This window comes from Drosophila gunungcola (assembly GCF_025200985.1).
Source record: "Drosophila gunungcola strain Sukarami chromosome 2R unlocalized genomic scaffold, Dgunungcola_SK_2 000017F, whole genome shotgun sequence".
NCBI classification, from domain to species: Eukaryota; Metazoa; Arthropoda; class Insecta; order Diptera; family Drosophilidae; genus Drosophila; species Drosophila gunungcola.
Window position 1 is genome coordinate 1,545,401 of NW_026453173.1, and position 14,986 is coordinate 1,560,386.

The 14,986-nt window shown below is 33.3% G+C and overlaps 1 protein-coding gene and 2 long non-coding RNA genes across 9 annotated transcripts in view; 2 read left to right on the forward strand and 1 right to left on the reverse strand.

Moving 5' to 3' along the window:
- The window catches only part of LOC128256368 (uncharacterized), a 61,770-nt gene extending 47,013 nt beyond the window's left edge, over positions 1-14,757 (forward strand). The window contains exons 4-8 of one of the 4 annotated variants that reach the window (XM_052986670.1): positions 3,535-3,719; positions 5,933-6,128; positions 6,182-6,394; positions 8,418-8,648; positions 8,713-10,131. In XM_052986670.1, the coding sequence (XP_052842630.1) occupies positions 3,535-3,719; positions 5,933-6,128; positions 6,182-6,394; positions 8,418-8,648; positions 8,713-8,861 (974 nt within the window). In that variant the 3' untranslated portion in view covers positions 8,862-10,131. Of the gene's footprint in view, positions 1-3,534; positions 3,720-5,932; positions 6,129-6,181; positions 6,395-8,417; positions 8,649-8,712; positions 10,132-12,740; positions 12,937-13,075; positions 13,841-14,021 lie in introns of those variants that run through there. The other 3 variants (XM_052986669.1, XM_052986672.1, XM_052986671.1) reach the window with 3 other exon arrangements.
- Positions 3,529-6,557, reverse strand: LOC128256376 (uncharacterized). 4 transcript variants are annotated; one of them, XR_008267760.1, is made up of 3 exons: positions 6,533-6,557; positions 4,865-4,965; positions 3,529-3,735 (listed from the first exon to the last, which is right to left on the reverse strand). It is a non-coding gene; the product is annotated as an uncharacterized LOC128256376 (long non-coding RNA). The 4 variants fall into 4 exon arrangements; XR_008267762.1 differs by having other exon boundaries at positions 4,865-4,961; positions 6,533-6,551; XR_008267761.1 differs by lacking the exon at positions 6,533-6,557 and adding an exon at positions 5,708-5,837.
- On the forward strand, positions 3,728-4,897 carry LOC128256377 (uncharacterized). The gene is made up of 2 exons (XR_008267763.1): positions 3,728-4,148; positions 4,209-4,897. It is a non-coding gene; the product is annotated as an uncharacterized LOC128256377 (long non-coding RNA).
- Positions 14,758-14,986: the final 229 nt, after the last annotated feature.

Here is a 14,986-nt window from a genome sequence, read left to right on the forward strand (position 1 = left end):
GTCTTGCACATTGTGCTTTGGCCGCCTGATCCGAGCCGGATCGGATGAATATAGCAGATAGCTCCCATAGGTACAATAGGAAAAATATATGAACAAAACTATAACTTTGCCGTTTTTATACCCTTGCAGAGGGTATTATAATTTCAGTCATAAGTTGCAACGCAGTGAAGAAGACGTTTCCGACCCTATAAAGTATATATATTCTTGACCAGAATCGCTAAGAGAGTCGATCTAGCCATGTCCGTCTGTCCGTCCGTCCGTCTGTCCGTCCGTCTGTCCGTATGTCTGTCCGTCCGACTGTCCGTCCGTCCGTCTGTCTGTCCGTCTGTCCGTCCGTTTCTACGCAAACTACTCCCTCAGTTTTAAAGCTACCTGCATGAAACTTTCCCAAAAGTTGTCTTTCTATTGCAGGTTGTATATAAGTCGGAACGAGTCGGATCAGACGACTATAGCATATAGCTCCCATAGGAACAATCGGAAAAATAAATAAAAATAAATTATAACTTTGCTGATTTTTAATCTTTTTTTAGTTCTTCGACATATAGTAATGGTTAATTATTTCAGAATTACGGTTTAAATTTCATCAAAATCAGACGACTATAGCATATAGCTCCCATGGAAATAAATATAACCGATAACATAATCAAAATATAAAAAAAAAAATTAAATACTAAAAAATTTAAATTCTCCATTTTAAATTTGTTTTAATGATTTGATAGCTAAATACGCTTTTAATGTTATTCAAATCGGAAAACGATATCATATAGCTGCCATATGAACGATCGAATAACTGAGCTGAAAGTCATCATAGCTTCAATGTTTTTAAACAGAAACGCAAATAAATCAAAACTTAAATATGTTCAATTCCTTGATTGCAATACCTGGAAGGGTATATAAACTTCGGCTTGCCGAAGTTGGCTTAATTTCTTGTTTATAAATAAATTCTTATAAACAAATCTCCACTGAGATTCGAACCCTGACTCTCCGCACAAGAATTAGGAGACAACCCATGCGCTCATATAGAGCACTAGCTGCCCAACCAGGAACTACTTGTCGCAACCCAACTTAAAGTTCATTACTGCATTATATTTTTAGAATTCTGTCATAAAATAAAATTTAAGGTAACAGTTACCTACAAATTTGCCACAACATAACCTTAAAAAATGAAACATAGGCCTAGTTTTATTATTTCTTTGATTGAAGTCCATACTTTGGTATTTAAGGTAACGCAATACATAAAATGCAATCGGCTACAAGTTAAATTAAACGAAATTTACATATACAAAATATTATTAGAAAAATAAACATTTACATTAAAATAATATACAATTCTTTAAAATAAGATAGTTTATAGGTGTAAGTCTTTAGTCAAAAATGTTTTTATTTCATTTTTTTTTATATTATAATGAGCAGTGCCTTAACAATAAGCATATGCTTGTAGCGCTGGGCTTAATATTGAATAATTTAAATTAAATTTAGTTTAAATATTTAAGCTAAACTTATGGGTTTTTAGGTAATATGACCCAATGGCAATTCCTTGTGCGGTGGCGTTTACTGAAACACACACCAGGCATAAGTTAAGTCGTTTAACTACATCTTATCTTTGCTGCTGAGTAAGAGACACACCATTTGGGCAAGCGCTTAAGTTATGTTTCCCTGAACAACTTTGGCAAATCTTGCGCTACAAAGGCCGTCAAAATAGACCTTTTCAAATCTGCCTTCAGACCTTCACTGGTTAACGATTTTTTCCTTACTTCCTAAACAGCTAGACTGATGCCTCTATTATTTAGAACCTGTGACATCCTCTCCCAAGAGGACAACTTAAAAAAATTGAGTTCTCCTTTCCCTTCCAAGGGCTCGCTATTTTTTTTCTTTGCGCTTTTGAAGTAGATGAAGAATCTTTTTATAGTTGGCTGTCGAAAGCTCTAAGCATTCAATATACCTTGGCGAAGTAGATTTTATATGATGAATTTGTTCACGTCTTCCATATCATTATCTGCATCAATTAACATTAAGGTACCAACTTCTATATTCAGAGAACTTCCCGGAAGATTCTGGAAATCGCACCTTGGGCAACATTTTTTGACGCGACACTGTCATTTGGTAACCCGACTGTCGAACAGGCGTAAAGAAACCTAAAGAAACCACCAATTCTTAATCACCAAATCACTAGTATCGTCGTTTTGCTGACCAATTCGGCTTTGTATTTTACAAAACTGCGAATAATTAGCTACAATCAAACTTTATAGAGCTTCCAATTCAGACGCCCACATCAAGGGACTGTATTCGTTACATAATTAACATTTCTCTTAAGCGAAGCGCGTAAAATCTCTCAAATGGTCTAAGTCTCAAGCCCTTGCGAACCTTTTTTGTTACCCATGTCGTAAGCGGTCCAAAAAAAACTGAAAAACACCTTGAACACCAAAAACAATACAATGTAAAAGCTTTGCACGTGCGTTGTTTAGTCTCTTTGTGTATGCATTAGTATGTATGACCTATTCTCTCGGCTCTACGGCTCGCAAAGTCAATGCACCCTTTTTCCCAATTTCCCAAATATACTAAATCAAAAACTGGCTTCGTGTTGTATTATGCAGCGCTGATGTATTCAATTGTTGCAATTCACACTCCTGCCGTAAGCTGGCAGTCAGACGATGAGCTGTTAAAATCTACTCCTACGGGTGTTATGAACTCCAGCCTTAATTTGAGTCCCATGATGAGTATCCCAATGGTGATAATTAGACCTTGGATTTGGCATATTTGCATACGTTTTAATGCTTAATGTAGGTAGGTCCCTGTTAGGGCGCCAAATTTATACCGGTCCTGCAGCCACATAAATTGCTCCTTACGTGCAAATTTTTAGTCGTCATGCCGTTGTGTTTGTGCTATAATAATGTTATAGGTTATTTTTAACTAGTTTCTCGGTGATTTCTGCTATGCTTAAAATAAATGTTTCCTTTTGGTTAGGTATTTAAGTGTGATTAACGTTGTGTAGTCTGGATGCTAACTTTCCTTTGAAAGGGCCAATCTGCTTTGTATCCTTTATTCCTTCAATGGCTGGTTTTAAGTCTGTTACTATATGTATTTAGGAGACCTTTGAAAAATACACATAACTTATTTTTTCGAATTCAAAAAACTGTACATCATATAACGAAAAATGATTAAACCATCGGCATATTCTCATTGAGCCCGCTCTAGCAACGAAATTGAGCTTTTTACTTACACAGGCATATTCACCCAGCGTGCCACCTGTCACAATTCCATACACCTGTTGATTTAGCCATGCCAGTCTGTTTCTCAATATATGATTTGGATTCGGGAACATATTGACATGATTTTCTGCCCTACTAAACGAAAAGTTCTCCTAATTTACACATAGTTGAAAATTACCCACGTACAGATAAATGGCTCAAATTTTTAAACATTCCAAAGTTTTTTTAATGTTCTGCGAAAACAAAAAACGTGTTGAAAAAATAGTTAATTTTTTATAATTAATTTTCTTTGTAAACTGTTACATAACAATACCTTACATTTTAGGTGAGCGCTATGATTTCGTTATAACGGCGAATCAGCCTGTTGGTGCATATTGGATACAACTACGTGGGCTTGGTGAGTGTGGTATTCGGCGAGCTCAACAACTGGCTATTTTGCGGTACGCTCGTGGACCTTATCAACCTACTTCTGCGGCGCCAACATACGATGTTGGAATACCGCAAGGTGTGGTAAGTATCATTTCGGCTAAAGATTTCACGAAAAGTATTTTTAAAAAAATATATATCAGTTTTATAAAAAAGATTCAACAGTTAAATCAAAAATTAATTTACAATTTTTTTACTTGCTGTATAAAATCTAAACGTACAGAATGTCATCAAAGCAACATACACACCAACAAAGTCAATATAAAAAGATTCAACAGTTAAATCAAAAATTAATTTAAAATTTTTTTACTTGCTGTATAAAATCTAAACGTACAGAATGTCATCAAAGCAACATACACACCAACAAAGTCAATTCATTATGTTAACATAGGCTTTTCTTAGCAATCAATACCACTTTTGAAATTAGTAGTTTATTCTGCGCGATTGAAGGGGGTACAAACAATACGCGTCTAAAGCCCGTTGAAAAGCGGGGTAAGTTGGCAACTTGGTAGAGTGAAGTTTAAAGAACTCAATGCTCAATTCGGGTTTATGCAAACATGTAAAATATAACAGACGAGGCTTTAGCTTACAAGTATGTTTCACCAGTTAGCCAACCTTGGATTATGAGCGATAAAATAACTATGATACTCAGCCCGATCGATGGGGATACAACCCATACGCAGGTAGAACCAGGAATAGAATGTCCTCTTTTCGGTGCTTTTAAAGAAAAACTAAAATAATTCAACAAATATTCAAGTTGCTAAAACTTACCGAGAATGCGAGGGAACATGTTAATTCTAAGCTTTGTAATACAGTGCGAAAAACTATCGTTCCCAAACATTTGCGATAATGATTAAATTGTTAAACCAATAAAATTTCGATTACCAGTTTTTTAAAATGACACCAATATTAGTAAATAGTTCTTACTTACAATAACAATAATTGAAATAAGTTAGGTTTGGTAAATTTTTTTTAAGCGATAGATAGTAACCCAATTAAACGTAAACAGCATTATAACTCTACCATGTTACATGCCGTGACAGCTTCTAGCGATTTGTGGGAGTTAAAGTGGCAGAGGCCACAATTTAAAATAAACAAACCTTTAATCTTCATGTCAAATCTTGCTTGTTTTGACTCAATATATCGAAGGAGGAGGAGAGGGTTCTAGACCCAGACAATGATATCTAAGGGAAATTGACCCTACTAGATCAGTCGGGAGTCCAACTTACCTTTGATGGATGAAATGGTGGCCACCACCTCCTGATCCACTTATTCTTGCTAGATTCCCTCAAAAAATGAATATTTTTTGTGCTCCTTGTATGTCGTCTAGCTTTTCGGTGCACAGGTCAATAAAACAAATTTCATCATTTCAAATTTCATAAAGAAAATGTTTTAAGTTGCAGATGTACTTAAAAAAAAAAACCAATGTTAACATAATATAATTGATTGGTGTCGTGTTTATTCTCTTTAACCAACGAGTTAAAGAATGTACTCTAATCGTTACAAATTCCGTCTGTCTGACGTCCATTCGTCTGTTTAAACGATTTCAGAAACTAAAATAGCAAGACAATTTTTATATAGTTGTGATAGTGACGCAGCTCAAGTTTATTAGAATCGATTGCTACTCGCACTTTAACGTCCGAAAAAATCTGACAGTTTTTAGCACGGTTGGTTTTAATCCCAACTGTAAAGCCCTCGAAAATTATAATAAATAAATATATTATAATTATATAATGTAATTGAGAGACAGAGTTATGGATTATTGTGAAGGAGAGTATTCGGGGGCTCCTGATTCGTTTTGGTTTTGTCAGTGAGAAAATAGGCATGATAAAGACTGTTTTTGTAAAATGTGGTTGGAAAAAATGTATGTGACACCCGAATAGTATTAAACCATTTTTTAGTCCAAAAATTTTTAAAAAGTTACCTATTTATTGTGGGTTTTGCATATAAATATAAGGACTTATTGTAAGCAGCACATGTTGGCTTTAAGTTCTGGTTCTTAAATTGGTGTAAATACGATTTTAAAAAGGTAAACGGCTTTAGAATTACTTTTCTGATCACTTTGTACATACCAATCTATACGTACACCCCGCAACAGCGAGGTTTGACGAAATACATATTCTAATAACTATATTAATATATTGTGTAAGCTAATCTGTATTTTTCTAAATTCCCAATATGTACAATATCACTACAACCAAAATCACATAAACTTTGTTTGATTGCACCTGTAAATATAAAACACAAAATATGATTTTGTTTTACGACCGACAAAAACGTACTGAAATAAAAAAAAGGTCATGAATCCTTTGGACGCCCAATGCAACCGTCAACGGAACGATGCCATTTGCGTGAGCCAACTAAAAAACGCTCTTGAGATTGATCGTGGTATTTTGTCAGAGAAGCCAGATGTTAAGATTTTCCTACCATTCCGTTTCTTTGTATATCGAGCTGAAGATCTTTTCCAACCGAACACGTATAACAGATTTTTAGGTATGTAATGGAAAGCAGTTTTTATATTAAATCGTTGATCCAAAATATTGCAGTGGCACCCACCGGCGACCATGTAATTTCACTTATCGATGAGATTTCGTACCTTTCGGCACCAGCGCCACTGACATCCCAGTATAATGATATTAATCCAGAACAATTTTGTAATGGAGACAATCGTCCTGCGGATTGTGGACCAAACTGTATGTGCACTCATAAAATTGACATCCCACTTAATGCAATTGTGGAAGTAGTTTTAGTTGATGAAGGTAAGCATTGTTTTCTATTTGTTATTACATAGATCAGTAAACTCTAGTTATACGCGTTGGCCTCATTTGTTGACGGATTCATTGAATCCAGAAAGAGACAACTATTTATTTTAACGTTTAAAAATTCTCAGTTTTTACCTTTATATGCTAAAAATTATTTCTTGAGCAGTATCCATATATTTGTCTTGTCTCTGAGCTTCAATGAATCCGTCAATGAATGAGGCGAACAATGTAGTGTCATACCCGTATGCAAAAACACGAGGCTTGGTTGCAGAATTTTGGGTGTGATACATACAAAAAATAAAATATTAAACTTTTCTAATAAAAGGCATTCTAGATTAACTTAAATTAAAGGTGGTGGTGGTTGTGGTTTTAAGTAAAAAAAAATTTATATAAATATGAAATATACATTCGAGATTGCTTATAATTTAAATTTGTAAAGAGAACCGTACAAAAAACGAAATTTTTGATATCGAATTTTCGCTCGCAAAACATCGAAAATAAATGGGATTACCATCGATAGTTTTTCAGCTCTACTTGACCATCAGAATCCAATTCTCTAGCTCTAATAAGTAGAGCTGCGGAAAAATCTATGTCAAGATCGACACTTTCGATTCTTTTGGTTTCGGGAAAACTTCGATTTGGTTTTGAAGTAATCGATGTTTTGATGAAGTTTTTAAATAAAATGTTCTCTTTGCTATTTGTTTTTTCCAGGCTTCATTATTCCGTACAGAAAATCCGAAAACGGTCAACAGACCTTTTTTTGCTACGAAAAAAATCAGAGCCTTTAAAATGTATTTTTGATTTTTTTTTTACGTTATGAAAAGCCAAAAATGGTTGACAGATTAACTTTAGATAGGAGAAGTCATTAGAGCCCTAAAATTTAATTTATGAGGGTATTATAATTTCAGTCAGAAGTTTGCAACGCAGTGAAGGAGACATTTCCGACCTTATGAAGTATATATGTTCTTTATCAGCAGTACTAGGAGAGTCGATCTAGCCATGTCCGTTTGTCCGTCTGTCCGCCCGTCTGTCCGTCCGTCTGGCAGTCAGTCCGTCTGTCCGTCCGTTTCTACGCAAACTAGTCTCTCAGTTTTAAAGCTATCTGCATGAAACTTTCCCAATAGTTGTCTTTCTATTGCAGGTAGTATATAAGGCGAAACGATCCGGACGACTAAAGCATATAGCTCCCATAGGAACAATCGGGAAAATTGATGAAAATAATTATAACTTTGCTGTTTTAAAATATTTTTTTAGTTCTTCGACATATAGTAATGGTTAATACTTCAGAATGACGGTTAAAATTTCATCAAAATCGGACGACTATAGCATAACTTTCCCATGAAAATAAAAGAATTATTAAAAAAAAATTAAATTTAAAAAAAATTTAACTTTTCCATTTTGTAATTTTTTCTTAAATTCTTTTTGATTTAATAATAATTTGACAGTTCAGAACTACGCTCTTTATTTTATTAAATAGGAAAACGATATCAAATAGCTGACATAGGAACTATCGAATAATTAAGCTGCAAATCATCATAGCTTTAATGTTTTTAAAAATATTTAATTTTCTGCAATAGCTGCAAGGGTATATGAACTTCGGCTTGCCGAAGTGTGCTTCCTTTTTTGTTTTTTTTATGTTTTGAAGGAATATTAACTGGATCTATACTTTCTTTTTAAAGTATGCAATATATTTTATCATAACTTTTTTCGATTTAAATAATTAAATCGATTTTTTTCATTAAAAGATCGAAAAGAACCGATGCACAGACAATCGATTTTTTTTTGCAACTCTACTAATAATTACCAATATCACTACGTTCATACGGACGTTTCCCGTATCAACGGATTATCAGATGGGTCTTCAAGCCAAAAGTCCTTTAGTTGTTAGTAAGTTAAGCCAGAGAGAACCACTTTGTAACAGTTGGTGAAAAGTACATAACATACATACATACATCTCTAAAAATGATATCTAAAAAATGCTAACCAAAAAAATTGTACTCAATAATTTTTCTTTATGCAGTTCAACAGCCTAACTTGTCGCATCCTTTCCATTTGCACGGATACGGATTTAGCGTCATTGGTATTGGTCGATCACCGGATTCGTCCGTGAAGAAGATTAATTTAAAGCACGCATTAGACCTAGACAGGCGTGGACTTTTACACCGACAGTATAACTTGCCACCGACTAAGGATACGATTGCAGTACCTAATAATGGATATGTTGTGCTACGTTTTAGAGCTGACAATCCGGGTAATAAAAATATTATACATTTATTTGTTCTATATACCTTATTAAATTTTTACATTTTTTTTAGGATTCTGGCTCTTCCACTGTCATTTCCTATTCCACATTGTTATTGGTATGAATCTGATTTTGCAGGTTGGCACTAACGCTGATCTACCACCCGTGCCACCTGGTTTCCCAACATGTGGCGATCACACACCACCCATACCAATAAACTAAGACAAAACTGTGCGACAAACCCCACAAATGAAGCCGCATGGCTAAAAAACGATCAACAGAATTTCTAAGGAATTAAAAAGACCAACATACCGATTGAACAGTTTGTAAAAAGCTTAATCAATCACAATATATTTACCATGATTGTATATATTTATGTAAAAATAGCACAAAGCACAGTTTCCCTTTCAGTAGTAAGAACACTGCCAACCTCTAATTGTATATTAATGACAATATTCTAAGGAGTATTTACCCTTTCCCTTAACGTTAACACCCAGGAGCCTACTATCAAATGTATATACCTAATAATATGTGTGTATTTGTAGAAACTGAAAAAACAATACATTTATTTATTTCATAAAAACTCAATACTATCACACTATAATATTAAAATGACTGCAAGCAACCGATCACTCTTATTACATTTTCTGCAAACTAATTTGAGCTGGCTATATCGCAAACTTTGTAAACTCCGTTTAGTTACAGTTTGAATGTGTTCAAATAAAAATTTAAAGATCAAAGTTGTGTTCAAAATGGTTAAACAAAATATTTCGAAAGCAATAATCAATGTTACTCAAACATTAAACACAGATGTTTGTCTCAATTATAATGCCTTAGTTTTTAGAATCAGAGCTATTCAATTGTATTCATATTTATCATTTAAATAAAATATAAAAATATCTGTTTTAATATTTACAAAAAATATTTTAAGAGTAATTATCTTATGAACTGATCCAATATTTTGTACAGAAAAATATAAATTTAAAATGGTTAATTCAATAAATATTATCAGCCTTTTATACGAACTCTAATATTTGCAAATATGACAATTTCGATTTAAGCACAGTAACCAATATCCCACTTTTTATATAATTGCTTCTTATTTAAGAAACAAACATTTATTTTAAATTATTCTATACTTTTTTGCATACAATGGTTTCGAAAAATCACTTGTCCCCTGATTTTGTATATGTCTGCAAAGGGTATTATTATTTCAGTCAGATGATTGAAGGAGACATTTCCGACCTTAGAAAGTACATTTATTCTTAATCAGCATCACTATGAGAGTTTATCTATCCGTATTTCTTTGTCCGTCCTTCAGTCCGACTGTCTGTTTCTACGCAAACTAATCTCTCAGTTTTAAAGCTATCTGCTTAAACTTTCCTAAAATTTGTCTTCCTTTTGAAGGTAGTGCATAAGTCGGGACAAGCTCTATCGGACGACTATAGCATAAAGCTTCTTTATGAAAAACCGGGAAAGTAGTTGAAAGTAGTTGAAGAAAAGAAAAACTTCGGCAAGCCGAAGTTCATTTACCCTTGCAGTTTTTGCAAAAACTAAATATTCTTGAAATCATTAAAAATATTATTTACTTGCGTATATGATTAAAACATTGAAGATTTGATGATTTGCACCTTAATTATTCGATAGTTCCTATGGCAGCTATATGATATCATTTTCCGATTTTAAGAAAATGAAATTCTGAACTGTCAAATTATTTATAAGTCAAGAAGAATTAAAAAAAATTTTTTTTTAAAAAAGTTACATTTAAAAAAAAAATTGTTTTATATTTTATAGTTTTCATGGAGCTATATGATATAATCGCCAGATTTTAATGAAATTTAAACCGTTATTCTAAAATATTTAACCACTATATGTCGAAAAACTAAAAATTTGCAAATTTATAATTTTTTTTATTTACCTTTTTTGATTGTTCCTATGGGAGTTATATGATATCGTCGTCCAATTTTGATGAAATTTCAACCGTAATTCTGAATTATTTAATAATTACTAAATGTCGAAGAACTAAAAAAATATTAAAAAACAGCAAAGTTATAATTTTTTTTTTGCAATTGTTCCTATGGGAGCTATATGCTATAGTCGCCCGATCCGGCTCGTTCCGACTTATGTACTACCTGCAATAGAAAGACAACTTTTGGGCAAGTTTCATGCAGATAGCTTTAAGACTGAGAGACTAGTTTGCGTAGTGATGCTGATCAAGAATATATACACTTTATAGGGTCGGAAATGTTTCCTTCACTGCGTTGCAATCTTCTTACTGAAATTATAATACCCTCTATTTTTATAATATAGTAATAATTTATTATTACAGGACTACGGTATAAAGTTGATTGAAATGGCACGACTGTATCATATCAAACAAAAGCAACTCTTGACGAGGTAACGTTGACGTCAAGATCGCACCTTCAACTCCAAAAACTTATAATATTACATTTTGTGACGATTATTTTATATTTTACCAAAAAAATGTCTATTTTTTTATTCAATTTTTTTTGTTATCGGAACGCTGCTTTGAATTGGTTAAGTAATAGGGATGATTTTGTTTTTAAATAGCCCTTAAAATAGTTTTTTAACGATATATAGCACGTAACTTTAGCTTTAGTCGTTTGGAAGTTGTGGGCGTGTGAAATTTAGCTTTTTTATCCGTTTTCCCGCTTAACTAGCGGGCTTTCCAAAAAGTGGTTTAAAAAAATTTTTCAGGACCCTAAAACATTGCTTTGATACGCACACACAACAATGCTGTATTTGTCTTGTTTATTGAATATATTTTTATCGGAGTATCGGATTGAGATAATTGTGCTGTCGTTGGACGCGTATTTCATGCCAAAATACAACCATGCCATAAAAATAATACTTTTTGCTCCACCTGCCCCAACAGCTTCAGTGAAATACAAATTGTCTTTTGCACTTTCATCCGCATTTCTCCGAAACCAAATGTCTTTTTAAAACTCTTATAAAAGCGATACCTTTTGATTGCTATATCCTTTTTTAAGATCGGACTATTCTTAGCTGACTTCTTGCGCACGCTTACTGGTGCTCGACATCACTACATGTACTGACTACCATAGTGATAGCTCTTATGTAAACAACCGAAATATTTCATAATAAATTTTTAAAAAATTTCAAATCCTCTATTTTTGATCGTTTTGGACCATTACTAGCCTAATAATACAGATTTACGCTTTTAATTTTATTCATATCGGAAAAAAATAGCAGAAATCATAGGAACGAAAGAATAAATGAACTGAAAATCAACATAACTTCAATGTTTTTAAACATATAAGCATATAAATCGAAACTAAGAGGTTTTAAAAATTATTTAACATTTCCAATAGCTACAAGGGTATATAAACTTCGGCTTGCCGAAGTTTCCTTCCCTTTTTGTTTTTGTTCATTTTATTGTCCATATGCTTCCGCATGTTTTACTTTAAAGAAATCCCATATATGTTAAAATTTTTTGAAACTAAATATTAGGACGTCTTCAATTTTTTGTATACGTATTCGTAGTGACAAAATATTGCGAAAGCTGGAGCAGGTTTGTATTTTCGAGATTAGGTTTTTTACTTGCTAAATTAATTTCGTATGAAAAATATTTCAGTAATTTTATTCAAAAAAATAGAGTACTATCAGGTGGATAAATTTGCATGCATTTGTTAACGGTTTATAATGGTATAATATTTGATTTTAATATTTATTATCCAAAATTGTTTATAATTGTTACATATACTTACATATTAAATAAATAATAAAGCAAATACTTAAAACTTCACGGACGATATACCTACCAGCAGCTGGTAAAAGCTAATTAACCTTGATATTTAAACTCGAAAACTCTTTATAAATATGTATGTATGTCTGTATGTATAATTCCACAATAAATTAACCAAAATGTTCAAATGTGTAAATTTTATGGTCCTGGTTTAAGCAAATTTTAAATTGAATTTGTCATATTTAGATATCTATTTCATACTCGCACTTAATAAGAATAACGCTATTTAAGTATGCACGGCTTTTCCCTTAGTTTAATGTTATTCTACCCAATAAAAATATGTGTGATTCTAAATTATTGTGCCGTATTCACAGATTCTCAACCCTTTGGATGCCATTTGTGATCGTAAAAGGTCAGATGCAGTATGCGTTTCTAATTTAAAGAATGCGAAAAAGGTCGACAAAGGCGTTTTGGTTGAGCGCCCTGATGTGAAAATCTTCTTACCTTTCAGATTTTATGTGTACGAGCCAAAAACTTTATTTATACCAAATACTTACAACCGATTTTTAGGTATGTGCATTTAAATTGGTGACCAAAACATTAACCTTTTCAGTAACTAACATTTTCTTTTTATATATGCACTCGTATATAATTGCTTAATGGGTATTAACCCCACTACGACACTATCAACATGTTCCTCTACTTATAGTTGTGCCTAGTGGAGATCATCTGACATCTTTGGTCGATGAAATATCATACATATCGCCACCGGCACCGCCCCTATCACAAAGCGAAGACATACCGCCCGAATACTTCTGCAACGGAGACAATCGACCGCCGAACTGTGGTCCAAACTGTGAATGCACACACATGGTTGACATACCTCTTGGAGCTATTGTTGAAGTTGTTTTGGTCGATGAAGTCCAGCAAGTGAATCTTAGCCATCCATTTCATTTGCATGGAACAGCCTTCTATGTGGTAGGACTGGGTCGTTCGCCGGATAAGTCAATAAAAAAAATAAACTTAAAGCATGCTCTGGAGTTGGACCAAATGGGCATGCTTGAGCGTGATTTTTCTAAGCCACCTCTTAAAGATACAATAGCCGTCCCCAACAATGGATATGTTGTTATGAGGTTTCGGGCAGATAATCCAGGCTATTGGCTTTTCCACTGTCACTTCCTTTTTCATATTGTCATAGGCATGAACCTCATCTTTCATATCGGAACACCAGCTGACCTACCACCAGTTCCCCCGCGGTTTCCTAAATGTGGTGACCATGTTCCGCCGGTGACGTGGTTCTAGTCCGCGTGGTTTTTAAACCGTAGCATAACTTTAAGTTTAGTTTTTATTATTTATTAACAATTTGCTTAGCTTAACTAATTTTAATCATAAACAAATTTTGTGTCTTCAAAATGTATTTAAATTTAAGAAATTATTTCATTCTCGTAGATCCCGTAAGTTTTGACACAAAAACCATTTTATATGGAAAACTTTTGTTTTGAGAGAAATTTTGCTAGCTTTTAAGGAATAAAGTTACATTTCAATAATTGTACCCTTAAACTCCCAAACAGAACTTTCTTAAAAACAGAAACTAATAAGCAATAACAATTAATAACAAATCTATTATAATCATATTGATCATTTCCAATTTATAGTCGCTTCAGACGCTGATCATCTTATATCTCTTATCGATGAGGTATCATACATATCGCCACCTTCCCCGATGCTGTCACAGTATAAAGACATACCCCAAGACCATTACTGTAATGGAGACAATCGACCAGTAGATTGTGGCGAAAACTGTCAATGTACTCATAAAATCGATATACCTCTTAACGCAATAGTCGAGGTTGTGCTTGTGGATGAAGTGCAACAGATTAATATCAGCCACCCCTTTCATTTACACGGTACTTCTTTTTATGTCCTAGGACTTGGACGCTCCCCCGATACGCACATAAAACGTATGAATTTAAAGCATGCTCTTGACCTAGACCAACGCGGACTGTTGGAAAGACAGTATCTTAAACCATCCCTAAAGGATACTGTTGCTGTACCAAATAATGGATATGCTGTTTTACGCTTTCGAGCTGATAATCCTGGATTTTGGCTCTTTCACTGTCATTTCCAATACCATATTGTTATAGGCATGAACTTGGTGTTTCAAATAGGTACAACTAATGATTTGCCTCCTGTACCACCAAATTTTCCACGTTGTGGAAACCATCTACCCCCCATAATAACAGATAGCGTATTCTAGCAGAATTTGTCTGACTCTGGGATGCTGTTTAGTTGTAATAAAATAAATAAAATTATATAAAAGAAAGCTCAGAGACAATACCTTGTAATGCCTATGTAAGTTTTTCAATCAATAAAATCGATTTTTAAAGTAAATCTATTGTCATCAAGTGTGTTTTACAAATCGGTGATGGTTTTCAGAAATTCGACATTTGATTTGAATACATTTTTGGGACTACCTTAATAAATTAAGATAGGTAAGGTAATTAAATTTTCCCCTAAAATAAATTAATTTTTTTATTGATAATATAGCTGTTACAAAGCAGATTTTACACATTTTTGTCCGACAACTTTAAAAATGAATAGCAACAATCAAATATATTAA